This window comes from Callithrix jacchus, chromosome 6 (assembly GCF_049354715.1).
Source record: "Callithrix jacchus isolate 240 chromosome 6, calJac240_pri, whole genome shotgun sequence".
Classification (NCBI taxonomy): domain Eukaryota; kingdom Metazoa; phylum Chordata; class Mammalia; order Primates; family Cebidae; genus Callithrix; species Callithrix jacchus.
This window is the reverse complement of record NC_133507.1, coordinates 15,767,376-15,784,172: the sequence shown is the minus strand read 5'-3', so window position 1 is coordinate 15,784,172 and position 16,797 is coordinate 15,767,376. Positions and strand designations below refer to the sequence as shown.

The window sequence follows — 16,797 nt, the reverse complement described above, 5'->3', positions numbered from 1 at the left end:
AACAGTTATAACATTGCTCTATCCTATAGTTTTCTAAACTTTTTTTGCTTCTTTGATACTAATTTTTTATTAAAAGTACATTTTCAATTTGTAGCTTTTGAAATTTTTTTCCTCAATATTTTCAGTTTGTCTTGTATTCTCTTTTTATCATAGGATATAATATTCATTCCTGTAGTAAAAACAATCATCTATTACCAAGGCAAGGGGCTTTATCCTTTGCCCACCAAGTCTGAAAGAGGTCTTTGTGAATGTGACCTGTCACCCTCACAGACCATCTGTGTGAGTTTAGGTGCCTCATCTGACGGCTGGGCCTCAGCTCACAAACTCTGAGAATGTGGCCCATTCAATGGAGCTCACGAGGCACTGGAGTCATCTTTCCCATCATATACTCCCAAGAGTCCTTTAAGGGCTAGGTAAAGAGAAGAACGACCCCAACCTTCTGTTTTTCAGCCAACATTTTATTTAGCTAGAGAGATGCCATTATTATAGCTGTATCCTTTTAGAGCCAATTGAAAATGAAGATTTCCATGTAGTAAATATCAATAAGTAAATACAAGCATTGGCCTTACTGTGAAGAAATCACAGTTTGAGCCCTGCCTCTGTTACTAACCCACGTGTGATTTGGACAAGTCATTTGATTACTCTGGACACCACTTTCCTCCTTTTTAAAGTTAAACTAGATTATTTCCTCTGCTATTAACTGCCTATGATTCCTTATTTATTTATTTATGTTGTAGAGATGGGGTCTCATCGTGTTGCCCAGACTGGTTTTGAACTACTGGTCTCAAGCAATCGTGTGGAGGCCTCAATTCCATACCTTTCTTTTCAAAGAAACCATGAGACTGACATCAGTGCGTATGGAAAGTATGTTGTTACTTGTACCAGAGAACAGAAAACCAGGAGTTTATTCCTGACAGAGTACCAAGGCCTCTCCAATCACGCCCACTGGGTGAAATGACAGCGTTACTATGGTAGCGTAAATGCAGGTTTGGCTGGGCCAAGTGCCTGACATACTTGCCGTTGATGACACCGTCTGGGTTGAGCATGGGTATGATCTTGAAAATGAAGTTTTCCCTCAAGAGCCTCGCCACAGGGTCACTGCTGACCAGGAACTCCAAGGTACCCTTCATCACCCAACTGGCATTGCTCTCTCCTGGATGAACTCGAGCGGTGATCACCTGATATGGACGATGTCCTATGGAAAAGGGGACAGAAGAAAATTAAACCCAAATTTGTTTTCCATTTACATCAAGATGGTCTCCAGGGGACCAGATTTTCACATGATTGGCATGAAGTTGTTGTTTGTTTGTTTGTTTGTTTGTTTTTTGAGATGGAGTTTCACTCTTGTTACCCAGGCTGCAGTGCAATGGCGCGATCTCGGCTCACGGCAACCTCCGCCTCCTGGGTTCAGGCAATTCTCCTGCCTCAGCCTCCCGAGTAGCTGGAACTACAGGCGTGCACCACCATGCCCAGCTAATTTTTTTTGTATTTTTAGTAGAGACGGGGTTTCACCATGTTGACCAGGATGGTTTCGATCTCTTGACCTACCTTGTGATCCACCCGCCTCGGCCTCCTAAAGTGCTGGGATTACAGGCGTGAGCCACCCTGCCCGGCCCGGCATGAAGTTTTAAACAGATTTTTTTCTAACACATATCTGATCTACGGTTACCCAGTTTCCATCTGCCTCTGTGGTCTGCAAGACTCAAGAAAGTATGAAGGTACAGCTCAAGGCTATTGTAAAAAATGTAACTATGCGGTGGTTGAAAAGAACCCAAGAAGCAGATTTTATCAAGATCACCAAAGAAACAACTAACTCTCCAAAGTTCAATATCTCAGATCTGAGACTGAATCTTATCTTCACCCCTCACCACCTCTGGGATCTCAGGCAAATGACTTAATTTATTTGACACTATCTCCTATCTATAAAATGGAAACAATAATACTGACCTTATGTGATTGTTATAAATAACAAAAAGGTGTAAATATAAAGCACTCACTGTATTGCCTGCCATTCAGTACATGTGAGCCCTCTCCCTCCTCAATTGTTAAGTCTGTGGGTGGGATGGTCCCTCCCAGTCTCTAGCAGAAATAGAAGGCAAGTAACAAAACAGTGTGTTTGGAACTCCACGACTGTAAGATGCTGAACCCAATCCATGAGAGAGATTTGACAGAAGAGTTAAATACCTGGAAGCTCAATCTTGGAGTCACAATGTTTGCTTCATTTTCCAGAGGGAGTTAGGAAAACACTCTCTGCCCTGTTACAGGTACTGTATTGACATGAACCAGTCTTTATAGAGAATGTACTGATGAGGGAAAGATAGGAATGTCTTCCCTCCTTTGTTCATAGAAGATATCCGGAGTATCATAGTGTTGAAATGCATTCTAAGGCCATATCTGGGCTTGGGGAAAATGTGTTTTGATTGATTAGTGATGTCTGTCTTCCATATACTCAGGGAAGGAAGGGAGAGGCTATAGCATCATATCAAGTATTCAACACGTCTAGTTTAACCCTTTGTTCAATTTAGTGGCTTTTTTATGACTCACTTTTCCTTTTGTATTCTCACCAAATTCCTTATTGCTCCTAAACTTCCTCTAATGACAAGTACTAAGTATTTGCTAAGTATAAACACCTAAGCCACTGAAGAGCCTGAAAGTTAATAAACTAGTAATTTCTTTCCATATTATGCAAATCAATTTAAGTTCAAATATCTTTTTTTTCTTAGATGGTAACGTTTTTATTAATTTATTTATAATTGACATACGATCGTTAGACATGTTTATGGGACATAATGTGATGTTTCAGTGCATGCATATATCGTATAACCAGGGTAATTACCGTATTCATCATTTTAAATAGTTATCATTTCTTTGGAATGATAATATTCAAAATATTCTTTTTTAGCTATCTTGAAATGTGCATTACATTATTTGCTCTAGTCACCCTACTGTGTAACGGAACACTAGAACCTGCTCTTCCTAACTGTAACTTTGTACACATTGATCGTCCTCTCCTGTTTCTCCCTTCCCGCCACCATGCCCAGCCCCTGGTAACCACTGTTTGACTCAATATGGAGGTCCCTCAAAAAATTAAAAATAGAACTATCATACGATTCAGCAATCCCACTATCAAGTATGTATCCAAAGTAAATAAAATCAGTATTTTGAAGAGATATCTGCACTCCTGTGTTTATTGCAGCCACCTTGGTCATGTTTCTGCAATTTCTATGTTATTCACAATGGACAAGATATGAAATCTACCCAAATGTTAAACTACGGAAGAATATATATCTATCTCACATATATATCTTACGTATATACACACATACACACATATATATTATTGTATGCATGTGTGTGTATATATATGTATGTATGTGTGTGTATATATGTGTATACATGTACGTATGTGTGGAATACTATTGAACCGTAAAACAGAATGAAATTCTGTCATTTTCAGCAACATGGATGAGTCTGGAGGACATTGTGTTAAGTGAAACAAGCCTCACACAGAAAGACAAACATGGTATGATCTTACTCATATATAGAATCTAAAAAACAGTAGCCTTTTTGAGGACACAAACTGTGTCTCAAATTGTGCACAAAGAAAGAAAAAATTGAATAAATCGTATAACAGAGCTAAAGAATAGGCAATGGAAGATTTAAAGAAAACACTTTTAAATTATTGAATTATGTTATTATCATCGACTAAGACCAAAAAAAAAATCCCACTATCTGTCTCTTCCATATTTCTGCTGACAGCCATTAATCCACTGAGGTCTAGATTTAAGGGGTGCAAATCAGTGCATTTTTACTGGCTATGGTGGAAACAGGTCACTTCAGCTCCTTGTAGGTCACCTATACACTGGAGATAACACTCAGTTTATTTTCCCTTAAGCAGGTGTCTTGAGCATATTCCAAGAACTGCAGGAGCACCGGGGTAGAAAAAGTTGGATAAATTATAGCCCTTGTTCTCTAAGAGGTCATAGTGTTTGCCAGCAGTGACAAATATGAAAGAAACAATTACAAGTGAGCTAATGGAGTGTATACAAAACACCACAATAATATGACTGAGAGAGGTAAGGACGTTTCCAGAAATGTGACGGTATTCACACTGGGTCTTGCAAAATAAGTATTATTTACCAGTTGGAGATGGTGAGGAGGGTCTTCTGAACAAAGAAAAGGACATATGCAAAAAACAGTGGCACCAAAGTCAGTTAATTAAAACACAATGAAGACTTGGGAGGCCGAGGCAGGTGGATCACAAGGTCAAGAGATTGAGACCATCCTGGTCAACAAGGTGAAACCTCGTCTCTATTAAAAAATACAAAAAATTACCTGGGCATGGTGGCATATGCCTACAATCCCAGCTTCTTAGGAGGCTGAGGCAGGAGAATTGCCTGAACCCAGGAGGTGGAGGTTGCGGTGAGCCAAGATCGTGCCATTGCACTCCAGCCTGGGTAACAAGAGCGAAACTCCGTCTCAAAAAAAAAAAGAAGACAAGTTATACATGTGGCTCAAGCAAAGGGCTAGAGATGGTAGAACATGAATATTAAAAAGCAGGCTAGTATTAAACTGGTAAGATCCTTTCGTACATATTTTGTTTAGGGATTTGGACTTTATCCTGCAGATCAGACATCCTCAATCATAGAGTCAGTGTCTCACAGGTATCCTGTGATAAGTAACAGAGTATACTGCAGAATCATCAGTTACCAGTAAGAGTGCAAGGGTTTGCCTACAATATTACAAACATGGCACAAACTGCCTGTTACCTGCCCGGTAGCCTTTCTCCCTTTCTTTCTTATTACCAGAGCCCTGATTTTTGAAGGTGAAGAACTTTGCCCATATTAAAATGCTAGCTTCATGGATCCTTTTGTAGGTACGAGTGACCATGTGACACGGTTGTGGCCAGTAAGATTTAAATGTTATCAGAGAGTGAGTCTTTGTGGAAAATGAATTAAAAGGGACAGTTTCATCTGGTAAATGCCTGCTTGGTTTTTGTGTCTTGCCCTTTGCCCTTCTTCTTCCTCCTGTTTTGCACATAGATGTGATACCTTCAGATGACAAAGCCAATGTGAGAATCGAAGTCACATGCTAAAGATGGTGACTGTAAAGGCAGAAGGAGCCAGGGTTCTTGGCAAATTCCTTAAGCAGCTATTCCACACCTTCACCAGCTTCTTCATTACTTCTGGATATCTGACAACAGTAAACCACTATTTGGTTAGGCCATTGTACTCATGTTTTTGTTATAGCCTGTTAAACTCAATGTCAGACCAGGTTTAAAGTCATCCTTTGAATGACCGTGCATTCATGTGCACTTTCTAGATTGTGGAGAAAAGAATGAAATAGTAAGTTGTGGCCAGGCGCGGTGGCTCACACCTACAGTGGCTCCCAGCACTTTGGGAGGCCGAGGTGGGTGGATCACGAGGTCAAGAGATCGAGACCATCCTGGTCAACAAGGTGAAACCCCGTCCCTACTAAAAATACAAAAAATTAGCTGGGCATGGTGGTGCGCACCTGTAGTCCCAGCTACTCGGAAGGCTGAGGCAGGAGAATTGCCTGAAACCAGAAGGCGGAGGTTGCAGTGAGCCGAGATCATACCATTGCACTCCAGCCTGGGTAACAACAGTGAAACTCTGTCTCAAAAAAAAAAATAGTGAGTTGGAGGGAGAACAATATTTGACATATGTGTTTTAGAAAAGAAAACAGGAGTTGACGTATTTTCATCAGAAGAAATACATGCCAAAGACCGTGCCTTATAAAACTAATTCTGAAATTACTGTAGATGAAACATGTACCCAATCAGAGACAGTACCACAGAGTGAACTGGAGAACAACTTTAGGAGCCGTATTGACATGGTTCAGATTCTGGCCTCACCATTTTTAACAGAAGATGCGTTATGTAAGTTTCTGAAAAAACTGAGCAATGGATTTGTCTTACTTTTTTCAGGCTTCCATAGCAGAATATCATAGCCTGGGTGGCTTCTCAACAACAGAAATTTCTTTCTTACAGTTCTAGAGGCTGAGAAATCCATGATTAATGTGCTAGCAAATTCTGTGTCTGGTGAGGACCTGCCTTCTGTTTCTTAGATGACTGCCTTTTCACCCTGTCTTCACATGTGGAAGGGACAACTGAGCTCCCTCAAGTCTCCTTTTTTTTTGAGATTAAGTTTCACTTTTGTCACCCAGGCTGGAGTACACTTGTTCGATCTCGGCTCACTGCAACCTCTGCCTCCCAGGTTCAAAGGATTCTCCTACCTCAGTCTCCCGAATAGCTGGGATCACAGGCACCTGCCACTGCCACATTGGGCAGGCTGTTCTCGAATTCCTGACCTCAGGTGATTCTCCTGCCTCAGGCTCCCAAAGTGTTGGAAATACAGGGGTGTTGGAAATACCATGCCCCACCAACCCTTTTGTCTTAAAGAGGACACCACCCTCAGGACCTAACAACTTCCAAAGGCTCCACCTTCTAACATCATCACTTTGGGAATTAGAATTTCAACATATTAATTTGGGGATGAAATACATATTCAGTCCACAGCAGATTAGGTGTTCCGCACAAAGAATTAATGACTCACTAACTGAAACGTCCTAAAAAATATATGTTGGAAGGAAGGAGATGTACAGTTAGCTAGCTGGGCACAACTGAAATTAACTGAAGGTCAGCTTTCCTGCTATATCATTTGCTCAGAGTCGCTTTTGCTTTTTCCAAAGCAAGCTGTGTTGGCACTCCAATAAATAGCGTGTTGCGAAATAAAGAGGCTTGATGAATTTGTACCCAATCAGCCTCCTATTTTCAGTTCTGTAATTCCATATCACTCTCTTTGTGATTTTTGAACGATGTTCCTTTGCAGCATATTGGACAACAATAGTAAGGGCTTTCAGCCCAGCAAGAAGGAATGAAAACTAGCTTAAGCTCTTGTAAATTTGTGACACTAACAAAACACTTTCATCGTCTGGGACAGTTGGCTACCATTGTCTGATATACCCAGTACAACGCAGTGCATTCATCAATAAGCCAAATGCAAGCCGTAACAGAGAGGCATCAGCAATGTGTTTCTTCCCATTGGAGAGTCAAGTTGCTAATCTGCTGTATTGTAACACGCCACAAGACCTTGCAGGCTGTTCTAGCATCTAGCATCCTGAAGAAGCAAAGCAAATGAGGGAAACGACAGATTCTCATGAAGACATAAGCAGTATTTTAGTCAGTTCTAGTTGGCTTTCCTCTCTTCCCCTCAGATTTAAGACAATTTTGCAGTCGTTTTGGTGAGTTAAACTTATGAGACTATTCAGTTGTAGCAGCAAATGGTACTCCAGAGAACTCTTAATGGACAACAGCTGTAAACAGTATGCACCACACATACTATGTGGTTTTTTCTTGCAATTGACAATCTCAGTCTTGGTAACTCATGTCCGCTTAGGATCAGGAAAAAAGTGTCAGATATTTGCATTTATTTTGTCTGGCAATTAACAAAATATGTTTCAGACATCACCACATCTATGGAGGAGTCATGGTTTGAATAGCTTTTAATTCTTAAAGCTACATATTGAATTTAGAGAGGCAATGACATCGGTAAAAATAGATCAGGAACAAGTAGGGGACTGAATAATACCTAAGAGATATCAGGCCTTTAGACCAATGAAAAGTTGAGTAAAAACATGTGTGATGATCACATGTGTACCCGACTATATAAACTTCCATTCATTTACTCCTTCTTTCTTTTAACAATATATATTAAGCTCCTACTGGCACTCTGCATATTTCTACAAATTACAAAGTAAAAAATGTATTTTACCCTCAGGAAACTAGTAACAGTCTGGTGGGGAAGACAGGCACACAGATAATTACAATCAAATGTAATCGGGGACATTTGTCAGGGTATTTTCAAAGCACAGTGGAATAATCATTGTGATACCATTTATACTGATGCAAACAACTGTAAGTGACTTAAATGTGTATTAATAGGAAAGCAGTTCAGGAAATAATATGCAAAACAGAATACTATGCAGCCATTAAAAATGACACATAAGTCTTTTTTTGTCAACACAAAAATCTATCTGTGATAAAATGGTGAGTGAAAAAAATTAGAGGAGAGAGTACATTACAGAAGGATCCCATTTATATGTAGCTATAAAATTTATCAAAAGGTATCTATACACAGAGACAGCTGCAAGTGAAGGCCATCTAGGTGATTTTTAGGTCGTCTTTATCTCTATCTGGAATGCTTACTTTTTTAGAAAATAATCATCATATGTCAATTTCACAAAGGCAAGTATTCTCAAATAGTAAGGCACCACAGGAGAGGAAGAGTAAAATAATGAATTTTCACAGAAAAGGTAACAGTTGATCTGGTCTGTCCAGTTTGTTTTCCAAATAAAGAAAAAAAGGGTAGTAGAAATGGCCGAAGTAGGTCTATTTCCAAATGACTGAGGTAATAGGACACATAATACCCGAGGAAAAGTGAAGTGATTCAATGTAACCAAAGCACAGGCCATTTGGAAGCAAAAGGAATGAAGGCACAAAACTAAGGTTGTCCCTGCTTCTGAAGGCCTTTCCGGGCATACTAGGGATTTCAGACCAATCTTGTATGCTCTGAAAGCACCACACACACACACACACACACACACACACACACACCATCATTATGCAAAGGTATGATCAGATGGGGCTTCCTGGAGCTGAAGAATTAGACAGTGGGGTTAAGGGGTAGAAGAAATGGCCAGGAGAGCAGGTCTGATTTCAAGGTGGAATCATGCAGCTAACATGAAGCTCAGCAATTGCAGAAGAGCGTGTATAAGGACCCGATAGAAGGAAAACAGGGTGAGGAAGGAAGGAAACAAGAAACAGGAATGGAAAAGGAAGTGGGAAGATTCTGAGTAAAAAATTTAAAAAGAAGAAAATTTGTATATATTACATATGACACATGCTACTATGTTTTCCATAAAAGGTACATACTATGCACATTTTATGCATTGTGCATTTTTCATTTACCAATATATTTTGGAGATCTTTCCATGTCAATATTAAAAGATGTTTTTATCTTTTTTAACTTTGTTGTGATATAATTTACACAAAATAAATTTTACCAATTTTAGTGTTACAAGTCAATTTTGACACATGTATACAGTGTTGTAAAACCAAATGATCATGATATAAAATTATTATTATTACCTCCAATATTCCCCTCAATTCACTTTGCAGACAATCCCTTCACCCCACCCCTAGCCTCTGGTAACCACTGATTTGCTTTTTATCACATGATGCTTTCTTTTCTGCAATTTCTTAACAATTAAATCATACAGTGTAGGGAGCAGTGGCTCACACCTGTAATTCCAGCACTTTGGGAGGCTGAGGCGGCAGATCACCTGAGATCAAGAGTTCGAGACCAGCCTGGCCAACATGGCAAAACCTTGTCTCTACTAAAATCACAAAAACTAGCCAGGCATGGTAGTGTGCACCTGTAATCCCAGCTACTCAGGAGGCTGAGGCAGGAGAATCAGAAGCAGGAGAATCACTTGAACCCAGGAGGCGGAGGTTGCAGTGAGACAAAATCACACCACTACACTCCAGGCTGGGCAAAAAGAGTGAAACTCCATCTCAAAAAAAAAAAAATCATACAGTGTATAACTTTTCTGCCTGGCTCCTCTAACTGAGCATAATACTTTTGAGAGCTATCGATGTTGTTGGATGCATCAATAATTTCTTGTAATCACTGAGTTGTACTCCAGGGTACCACACAGCAATGAATATGCCACAATTTGTTTATTCTCTCACCTCTTGATTGGCATTTGATTTATTTCCAGTAGTTCCATTATGAAAAAAAGCTGTTCTGCTCAAAGAATGTTGTTGGGTACAATGTTCCATATACACCAATTAGGTCCAGTTAGTTAGTCCTATTGTTCATGTTGTCTATATTCTTACCAATACTATATCTGCTTGTTTTGTGAATTACTGAGAGGGGTATATTAAAATCTCCAAAGGTGATTGTGGATTTGTCTATTCCATTTTATGATGTTGTCAATTCTTTATTTATTTTTAGGCCATGTTATTAACTGCATACAGATTTAGAATTATATTTCCCGGCTTCAATGAACTTTTTATCATTATAAGATATCTCTCCAGTTCTCCTAAGCCATTGCCTTAATGTCTCCTTTGCATGTATAACTATAGCTTTCTTGGCTTTCTTCTGGTTAGTATTTAAAATACATATATTTTTTCATCACTTTACTTTCAATGTTTCCACAGCTATAAGTATTTGTCTTTTTTTCTTCTTCTTGTTTGAGACAAAGTCTCTCTCCATCACCAGGCTCCAGGCTGGAGTGCAGTGGAGCGATCTCAGCTCATTGCAACCTCCACCTCCCAGGGTCAAGCAATTCTCCTGCCTCAGCCTCCTGAGTAGCTCAGACTACAGGCACCCACCACCACGCCCAGCTTAAATTTGTATTTTTAGTAGAGATGGGGTTTCACCATGTTGACCAGGATGGTCTCGATCTCTTGACCTCGTGATCCACCTGCCTCAGCCTCCCAAAGTGTTGGGATTACAGGCGTGAGCCATTGCGCCCAGCCAATTATTTGTCTTTTGAAGCACAATATGGTTGTATATTATACTTTATTTAGTTAGCATTGTTGCATTTTACTTTAATTGAAGCATTTCATCAATTTCCATTTGCTATAATTAATGATTTATATTGGCATAAGGCTATCGATTTAATATTTGCTCTCCATTTGTCCTAAGTATTGTATGATCAATTCTTTTTCCCATCTGACCTGCACTTGAATTGATTGTTTTTTCCCATTGTTTCTTTATTCTCCTCTATTAGCTTAAAAGTTATATATCCTTCTATTCTTTTCCAGTGGTTACCTTAGACTACAAGGTACTTCTCTGATTTATTACACTGTAATATAATCTACTATAATTTCTACTACATCCTAAAATCCATAAGACATTTACATTTATTGTGTTATAAAGTCAATATTGATTGAAACCACATATTTACCCATTTATTTACTCCTCACTCCTTGCTGCATCTACAAACGTTCATCGGGTGTCATTTTCCTCCTGCCTGAAACACATTTCAGTGTTTCTTCTAATAAGAATCTGCTGGCAGTGAACACAGGCGCTTCTTGTTTGCCCCAAAGTGAACTCATTTCATCCTCAGCTGTGAAAAATATTTTTGCTGGGCAAAAATCATATCACCCCTGCTCATGACCTCTCCATTTTCCACATCGCTCCACGTTTCTCCCACCAAGATTGTGCAAGAAGCTGACAGCTTTTTTTTAATTTTTTTATTTTTTGAGACAGAGTTTCACCCTTGTTACCCAGGTTGGAGTGCAATGGCGCAATCTCAGCTCACCGCAACCTCCACCTCCTGGGTTCAGGCAATTCTCCTGCCTCAGCCTCCTGAGTAGCTGGGATTACAGACACGCGCCACCATGCCCAGCTAATTGTTTGTATTTTTAGTAGAGACGGGGTTTCACCATGTTGACCAGGATGGTCTCGATCTCTTGACCTCGTGATCCACCCGCCTCGGTCTCCCAAAGTGCTGGGATTACATGCTTGAGCCACCGCGCCCGGCCGAAGCTGACAGCTTTTAACAGTCTTTAAGCACCTAGAAACTTGTCTTCTCATTCTGCAGAAATAGAAACGTGTGTTCTTGTTTTCTGTTGTATGTGATCCTTTTACATGTTTTCCAAGATAAGGAAGAAATCTTTTATTGAAATTTCCAAGTTATTGAACTTTATTATACTCCTTATTTTTTTTAATGTTTTCTGTTGATTCTCTTAAAGTTTCCAGGAAAATAATTCCTAACACCTGAAAATAATAAAGTGTTTTCTTCTCTTCAGAAGCTACATCAGTTATGATGGATATATTTCTAATTTCTTAGAATTTCCTCAATACTGCAAAATAAAAAGAATCCTTCAAATTCATGCCATGTTATTAAACTGGTAGAAATATGACAGAGTAACAAATAATTCTGACTAGCTCTGTTCAAATGTCTGGGATTGTATGTAAACACATTGGTAGCATTTTTATAGCACCTTGTAGCAGAGAAGGCACTTGGTATTATTCCTTTGGTTTTGTGAGTAAATCTGTGAAGTAGGCAAGGCAGGAATTATCACTCTCTTGCTTACAAGGCAAGAAAGGAGAGAAAGCAAGGGAAAAAATTAGGTGTTCTGAATCAAAATCCAATATTCTTTTCATTTCGTTATGTATTATTTTGTCCATATATATTTAAGAGGAAAGCCAAAATGAATCTTATTGAGACCAAACATGATATAGTGCAGGAAAAACAAGTAACATATAAATCATGAATTGGAAGAATTTGCTTTGAGATCTGGTTCTGTCTCTTACTGACTGAATGGATTTGGGGAAATTAAAATCTTTTGAAATCTCAGTTCTCTACCCATAAAGCCAGGCTCTCTGAAGTCTTTGCTGCACCACATTTAATGATTATCAATGGCAATGTGAAACAGGGTAGATGAAAACCAAACTCTTTAGCCAATGGTCTCAATCTCCTTTAATTCTATTGGTTCCTTCAGCATTCTTTTAATAGAACTGCCAACAGGAAGCAAAATTACACGGAGCCTCTTCATCTCTCTTTTCTCCTTTTCCAATATTCAGATGCAAGTGCTAATAAGCAGAAAAGTGCTCAAAAGTTGGGAGGCAGCAGAAGAAAATAGAAAGTGAAGGTAATGACGGCCAATAATCAGCTTCGGAACAACAAAATGTCAGCCAGTTTTCTCTTGTTGGCACACAATTCCTTCCCAGATAAGCAAGGTTTGTCTGAGTCCAGGCTGTCTTTTACAAACTCTTAAACTGTGATCTTTCTAACCCATAGATCACCGGAATAAGAAACTGACCAGATTGTCATTTCCAAACAATTTGCCTTCACCAGAAATTATTCATCTTCAGCCTTACGTGCCTTCCAGTGACAGGAAGTGGCCCCCGACCCTGTCCGCCCCAGAACTTTGCACTCTTGCCTAGTCCCCCAAAACCTGATGTGTGACCTCCATTACCTCCAGAAGACAAGGAGTCCAAGAGGCTCTGACATCTTTCTGTGATGGATTTGCTTAGTTTTCACCAAAAAGATGTGGGGATTCATGCACTGGCAGAAGGGGGAAAGGAGATTCTGATGATCCTCCTCACTGCCCTGGGGTTTTTGGGGGGCAGCAGGGAGAAAGCCATGGAGGTCAAGGCTGACCATAGGCCCTTTGTGGCTGACAAGCTTAGGAAACTGATTGAAGGATAATGATCATTCTATTGGCAGCCTAAAAATCTTTTTCTTCAATTTTTCCAGCTTCTTTACAGGTCATAAGTAACACACACATTTCCTACTAATGTCCAGAACCTTCAAGCCCCGCCCTCTCTCTTTCCTTCTCTCTCAAATATATAACCCTTCTTCACTGCATTACTACAACCACTATCTCAACATCTGGTCTGGCCACACAGCAGCCTATGAGGTCTAACACCAAAAACCTAAATCTGGTGGTAACACACTATAGTAGAAACTACACTTGTTTGTCTCCTCATTGAAAGTGTACCCCCACTCAAGCTGGTCCAGCCAACGGGTCTCATTTCCTGTCCCTCCCGAACCAAATACCGATCACCCTGATTTTTACTGTTCCCAAAACACACTGTGTCCTTTCTCTTTTATCCTCACACTTCTACCTACCAAACTCTCACTGTCCTTCCACCTGAAGCTTTTCCTGATGCCCCAGGCAGAAAGAGTAACTCCCTTCTCCTGGGTCCCATGGCACATCACCTATGCAACTGCGTACAACTCACCATGTGACCTTACAATTCACTTTCATATTTGGTCTCTTCCACCACCCTGTCTGCTTTCCATACCTCATATCTCTGTTGTCTACATGGGAATTATTCAGAAAATATTTGCCGACTAGATAGGTGCAATTAACTGTCATTAGCTCCTGTCATTAACTCCTCCATGCCCAGTTGAGTCACAACATAATCACACATTTTTTTATTCATTCATTCATTCAAAGAATATTTAAGTCTTGTGATGCAACAAGCACATAATAGGGACAGTAGTAAAAAGAGTTAAAGTCCCAGCCAGAAGGAGCAAGGGCTGGGAAGTAGAGGAGGGAGGCAGTAACATCATGTAAGTACTGCAAAGGTCCCAGGCTTGAGGTCCTGGGCATTACTGGGTAAGTACTTACTTAAAGCAAAGGGAAGCAATGGAGAATAAAAGAGTAGGAGTGGAATCACCATTTTGGAAAAGGAGGCTCTTTGAGGAGTTGACAGATAAGCAGAGACTTCTCTGGATTGAGGAAACTTGGCCAGTTAAAGAAATGAAAAAAATAAGCGGGGATGGCAGAGAGTGTGTGAGGAGAAGCATACCACATGCCAAACACCATGATCTAATTTGTAAGTTTGCTCCCTTTCATATACTTTTCCATACTACAATCAAAGCCCATCCCTTTCCCAGAAAACGCGGGAATAATCCACCCCTCGTTTAGCATATAATCAAAAAATAACCATGAAAACGGTCAGGCAGCAGGCCTTGGGTCTGCTCTGCCTATGGAGTAGCCATTCTTTATTCTTTTACTTTCTTAATAAACTTGCTTTTATTTACTCTTAAAAAAAAAAAAAAAAGGCAGTGGGGAGGGGGCGGGGGAGGTAATGTTTTAAGAGTCCAGATAGGAAAAACCAGTTAGGATCTTAACACATGAAAATAAAACAGTTCTGTTCTGTGCTTCAGATACCCAAAGGATGCACGCATCACTTTAAATTATTTGTACTAGAATGTGGTCGCCCATCAGATCCCTTCACTTTATGTGATCATTGAGTCTTCACTCACGAAGTGGCAGACAGGACTGTGTGCCCATTCATGTATTCAACATTCGTTGGGTATCATCTCCTGTGAACCAAGGACTATACCAAATCCTGAGGATGTCAAGGAGTGTTAGACAAAGTCCTGTCCTCAAAGAACTAACAGTTTTCCCAAGGGAAACCAACAGGTATTTATGGGAGGTCAAATAATGTATGCCTTTTAAAATTTTTCCTCAACTGCAATAGTGTTTTCGATGTATGTGTGAATCCTCTGGACATCTTGCTGAAACTCAGATTCTGCTCTATTGAGTCTAAGTGGTGTCCAAGACTCTGCATTTCTACCAAGCCCCCACATGATGCCAAAATTCAGGCATCAGACTTTTGAGGAGCAAAGCCTTCCCTGTTCAACAGAGATAGAATACAAGCCACACGAATAATTTTATTTTTTCAAAAAGCAATGTAAGGTGAAATTGATTTTAATAATATATTTTAACCCAATAGATAGTAAAAATGACTATTTTCAATATGTAATCATATGAAAAATGATTAATGAAACACAGGTATTGGGTGAGACTTTTCTGGTACCAACTTATCAGACTTTTGGGGTATACATTTTACTTGCAGCACAGAGAAATTTGGACTAATTGCTTTTTTTTTTTTTAAACAGAGGCTTGCCCTGTCACCCAGACTGGAGTGCAATGGTGTGATCTCAGCTCACTGTAACCTCCACCTCCCCAGTTCAAGCGATTCTCCTGCCTCAGCCTCCAGGCGTGCCACCATACCTGGCTAATTTTTTATATCTTTAGTAGAGACAGGTTTCACCATGTTGGCCAGGCTGATCTCAAACTCCTTACCTCATGATCCACCCGCCTGGACCCCCCCAAAGCACTCAGATTACAGGCAAGAGCCACCACACCCAATCTGGACTAATGGCTTTTAATTACTCAATAGCCTCAGGTGGCTGGTGGCTACTGGATTGAACAATGTAGCCCTAGACCCTCTGCCAACTTCCTAACTAAAACCCCTCACCACGCTGGATAGTAAGTTTATTATACCCCAAAGGAACGGAGTTGAGACATTGAGAAAATGAATAACAGAATAAGGTTTTCTCCCCTCAAAACAAAACATCTTTTTTCGTTGCCTTCTTTCTCACAAAACGGTCCAATTTCAAAATATTACAAACTCGTATTTCTTTGCAAAGGGTAATCTTGCCTGTTTATTTTGTACCCTCCATCTCTAAACTATAAGAAAGTGGGCTCACATAATGGGGATAAATGAAAAGAAAATCAGCAAATCTATTCCTGGGCAATTTTCAGATAACCAAGAGGAAGTGCTGTAATCGAGGCTGAGATAACAATTTTAGACTCTGCATAAAGATGAGCCAATCCATCTGCATTCCCTCATCTGCATCAAACTGTACAGATTTTCCTGGAAATTTTGTTATATTATAATATGATGGGAATAAAAAATAATACATCTGTGCTATAATGATACATAATATATACAGTATAATAATAAAGTATTTGGATTGGGTTTGAGAAATTTACTACACACAGAAACGGCAGTCACTTGGGAGAAGTGTGTAATCGCATCAGGAAAATTGCAGACAGATGCTGTGTACCCACCCCCATCAGTCCATCAGCTGATTTCACTTAGGGATGTTTACAACTGTGCCGCAGACCTGCTGGCTGGCTCACTTGTATCCCATGCTACTATCTCCTTTGCCCCAGATCTCCCTGGTAGAATTAGCACTGCCAGGAGGAAAGCATTAACTGCTTCCCTCAAGCTTCAGGACTTCTCATAAAAGCTCCTGACACCTCAAGGCCACCAAGGGTGGGGCCAGATCACTTCTGCTTGGCTGTTTTGAAGACCTGTATTGTAAAGACATGGCCAAGTCGCAAGCGATCCCCTTCCAGAGCTCCCGCCCCGAGCACTATCTCAGTGGAGCCCACGTGGTACAGCAACCTCTAGACACACAACCAAAATGAGATAGGAAGGGGACCGTGAC

The 16,797-nt window shown here is 40.1% G+C and overlaps 1 protein-coding gene across 1 annotated transcript in view; it reads right to left on the bottom strand.

Annotated features, from left to right (window-relative positions):
- Positions 1-16,797, bottom strand: part of AGBL1 (AGBL carboxypeptidase 1) — a 798,761-nt gene that overhangs the window by 503,297 nt on the left and 278,667 nt on the right. Inside the window, exon 18 of the mRNA XM_035303747.3 lies at positions 1,015-1,195. Within this exon, the coding sequence (XP_035159638.3) occupies positions 1,015-1,195 (181 nt within the window). The remainder of the gene's footprint in view (positions 1-1,014; positions 1,196-16,797) is intronic.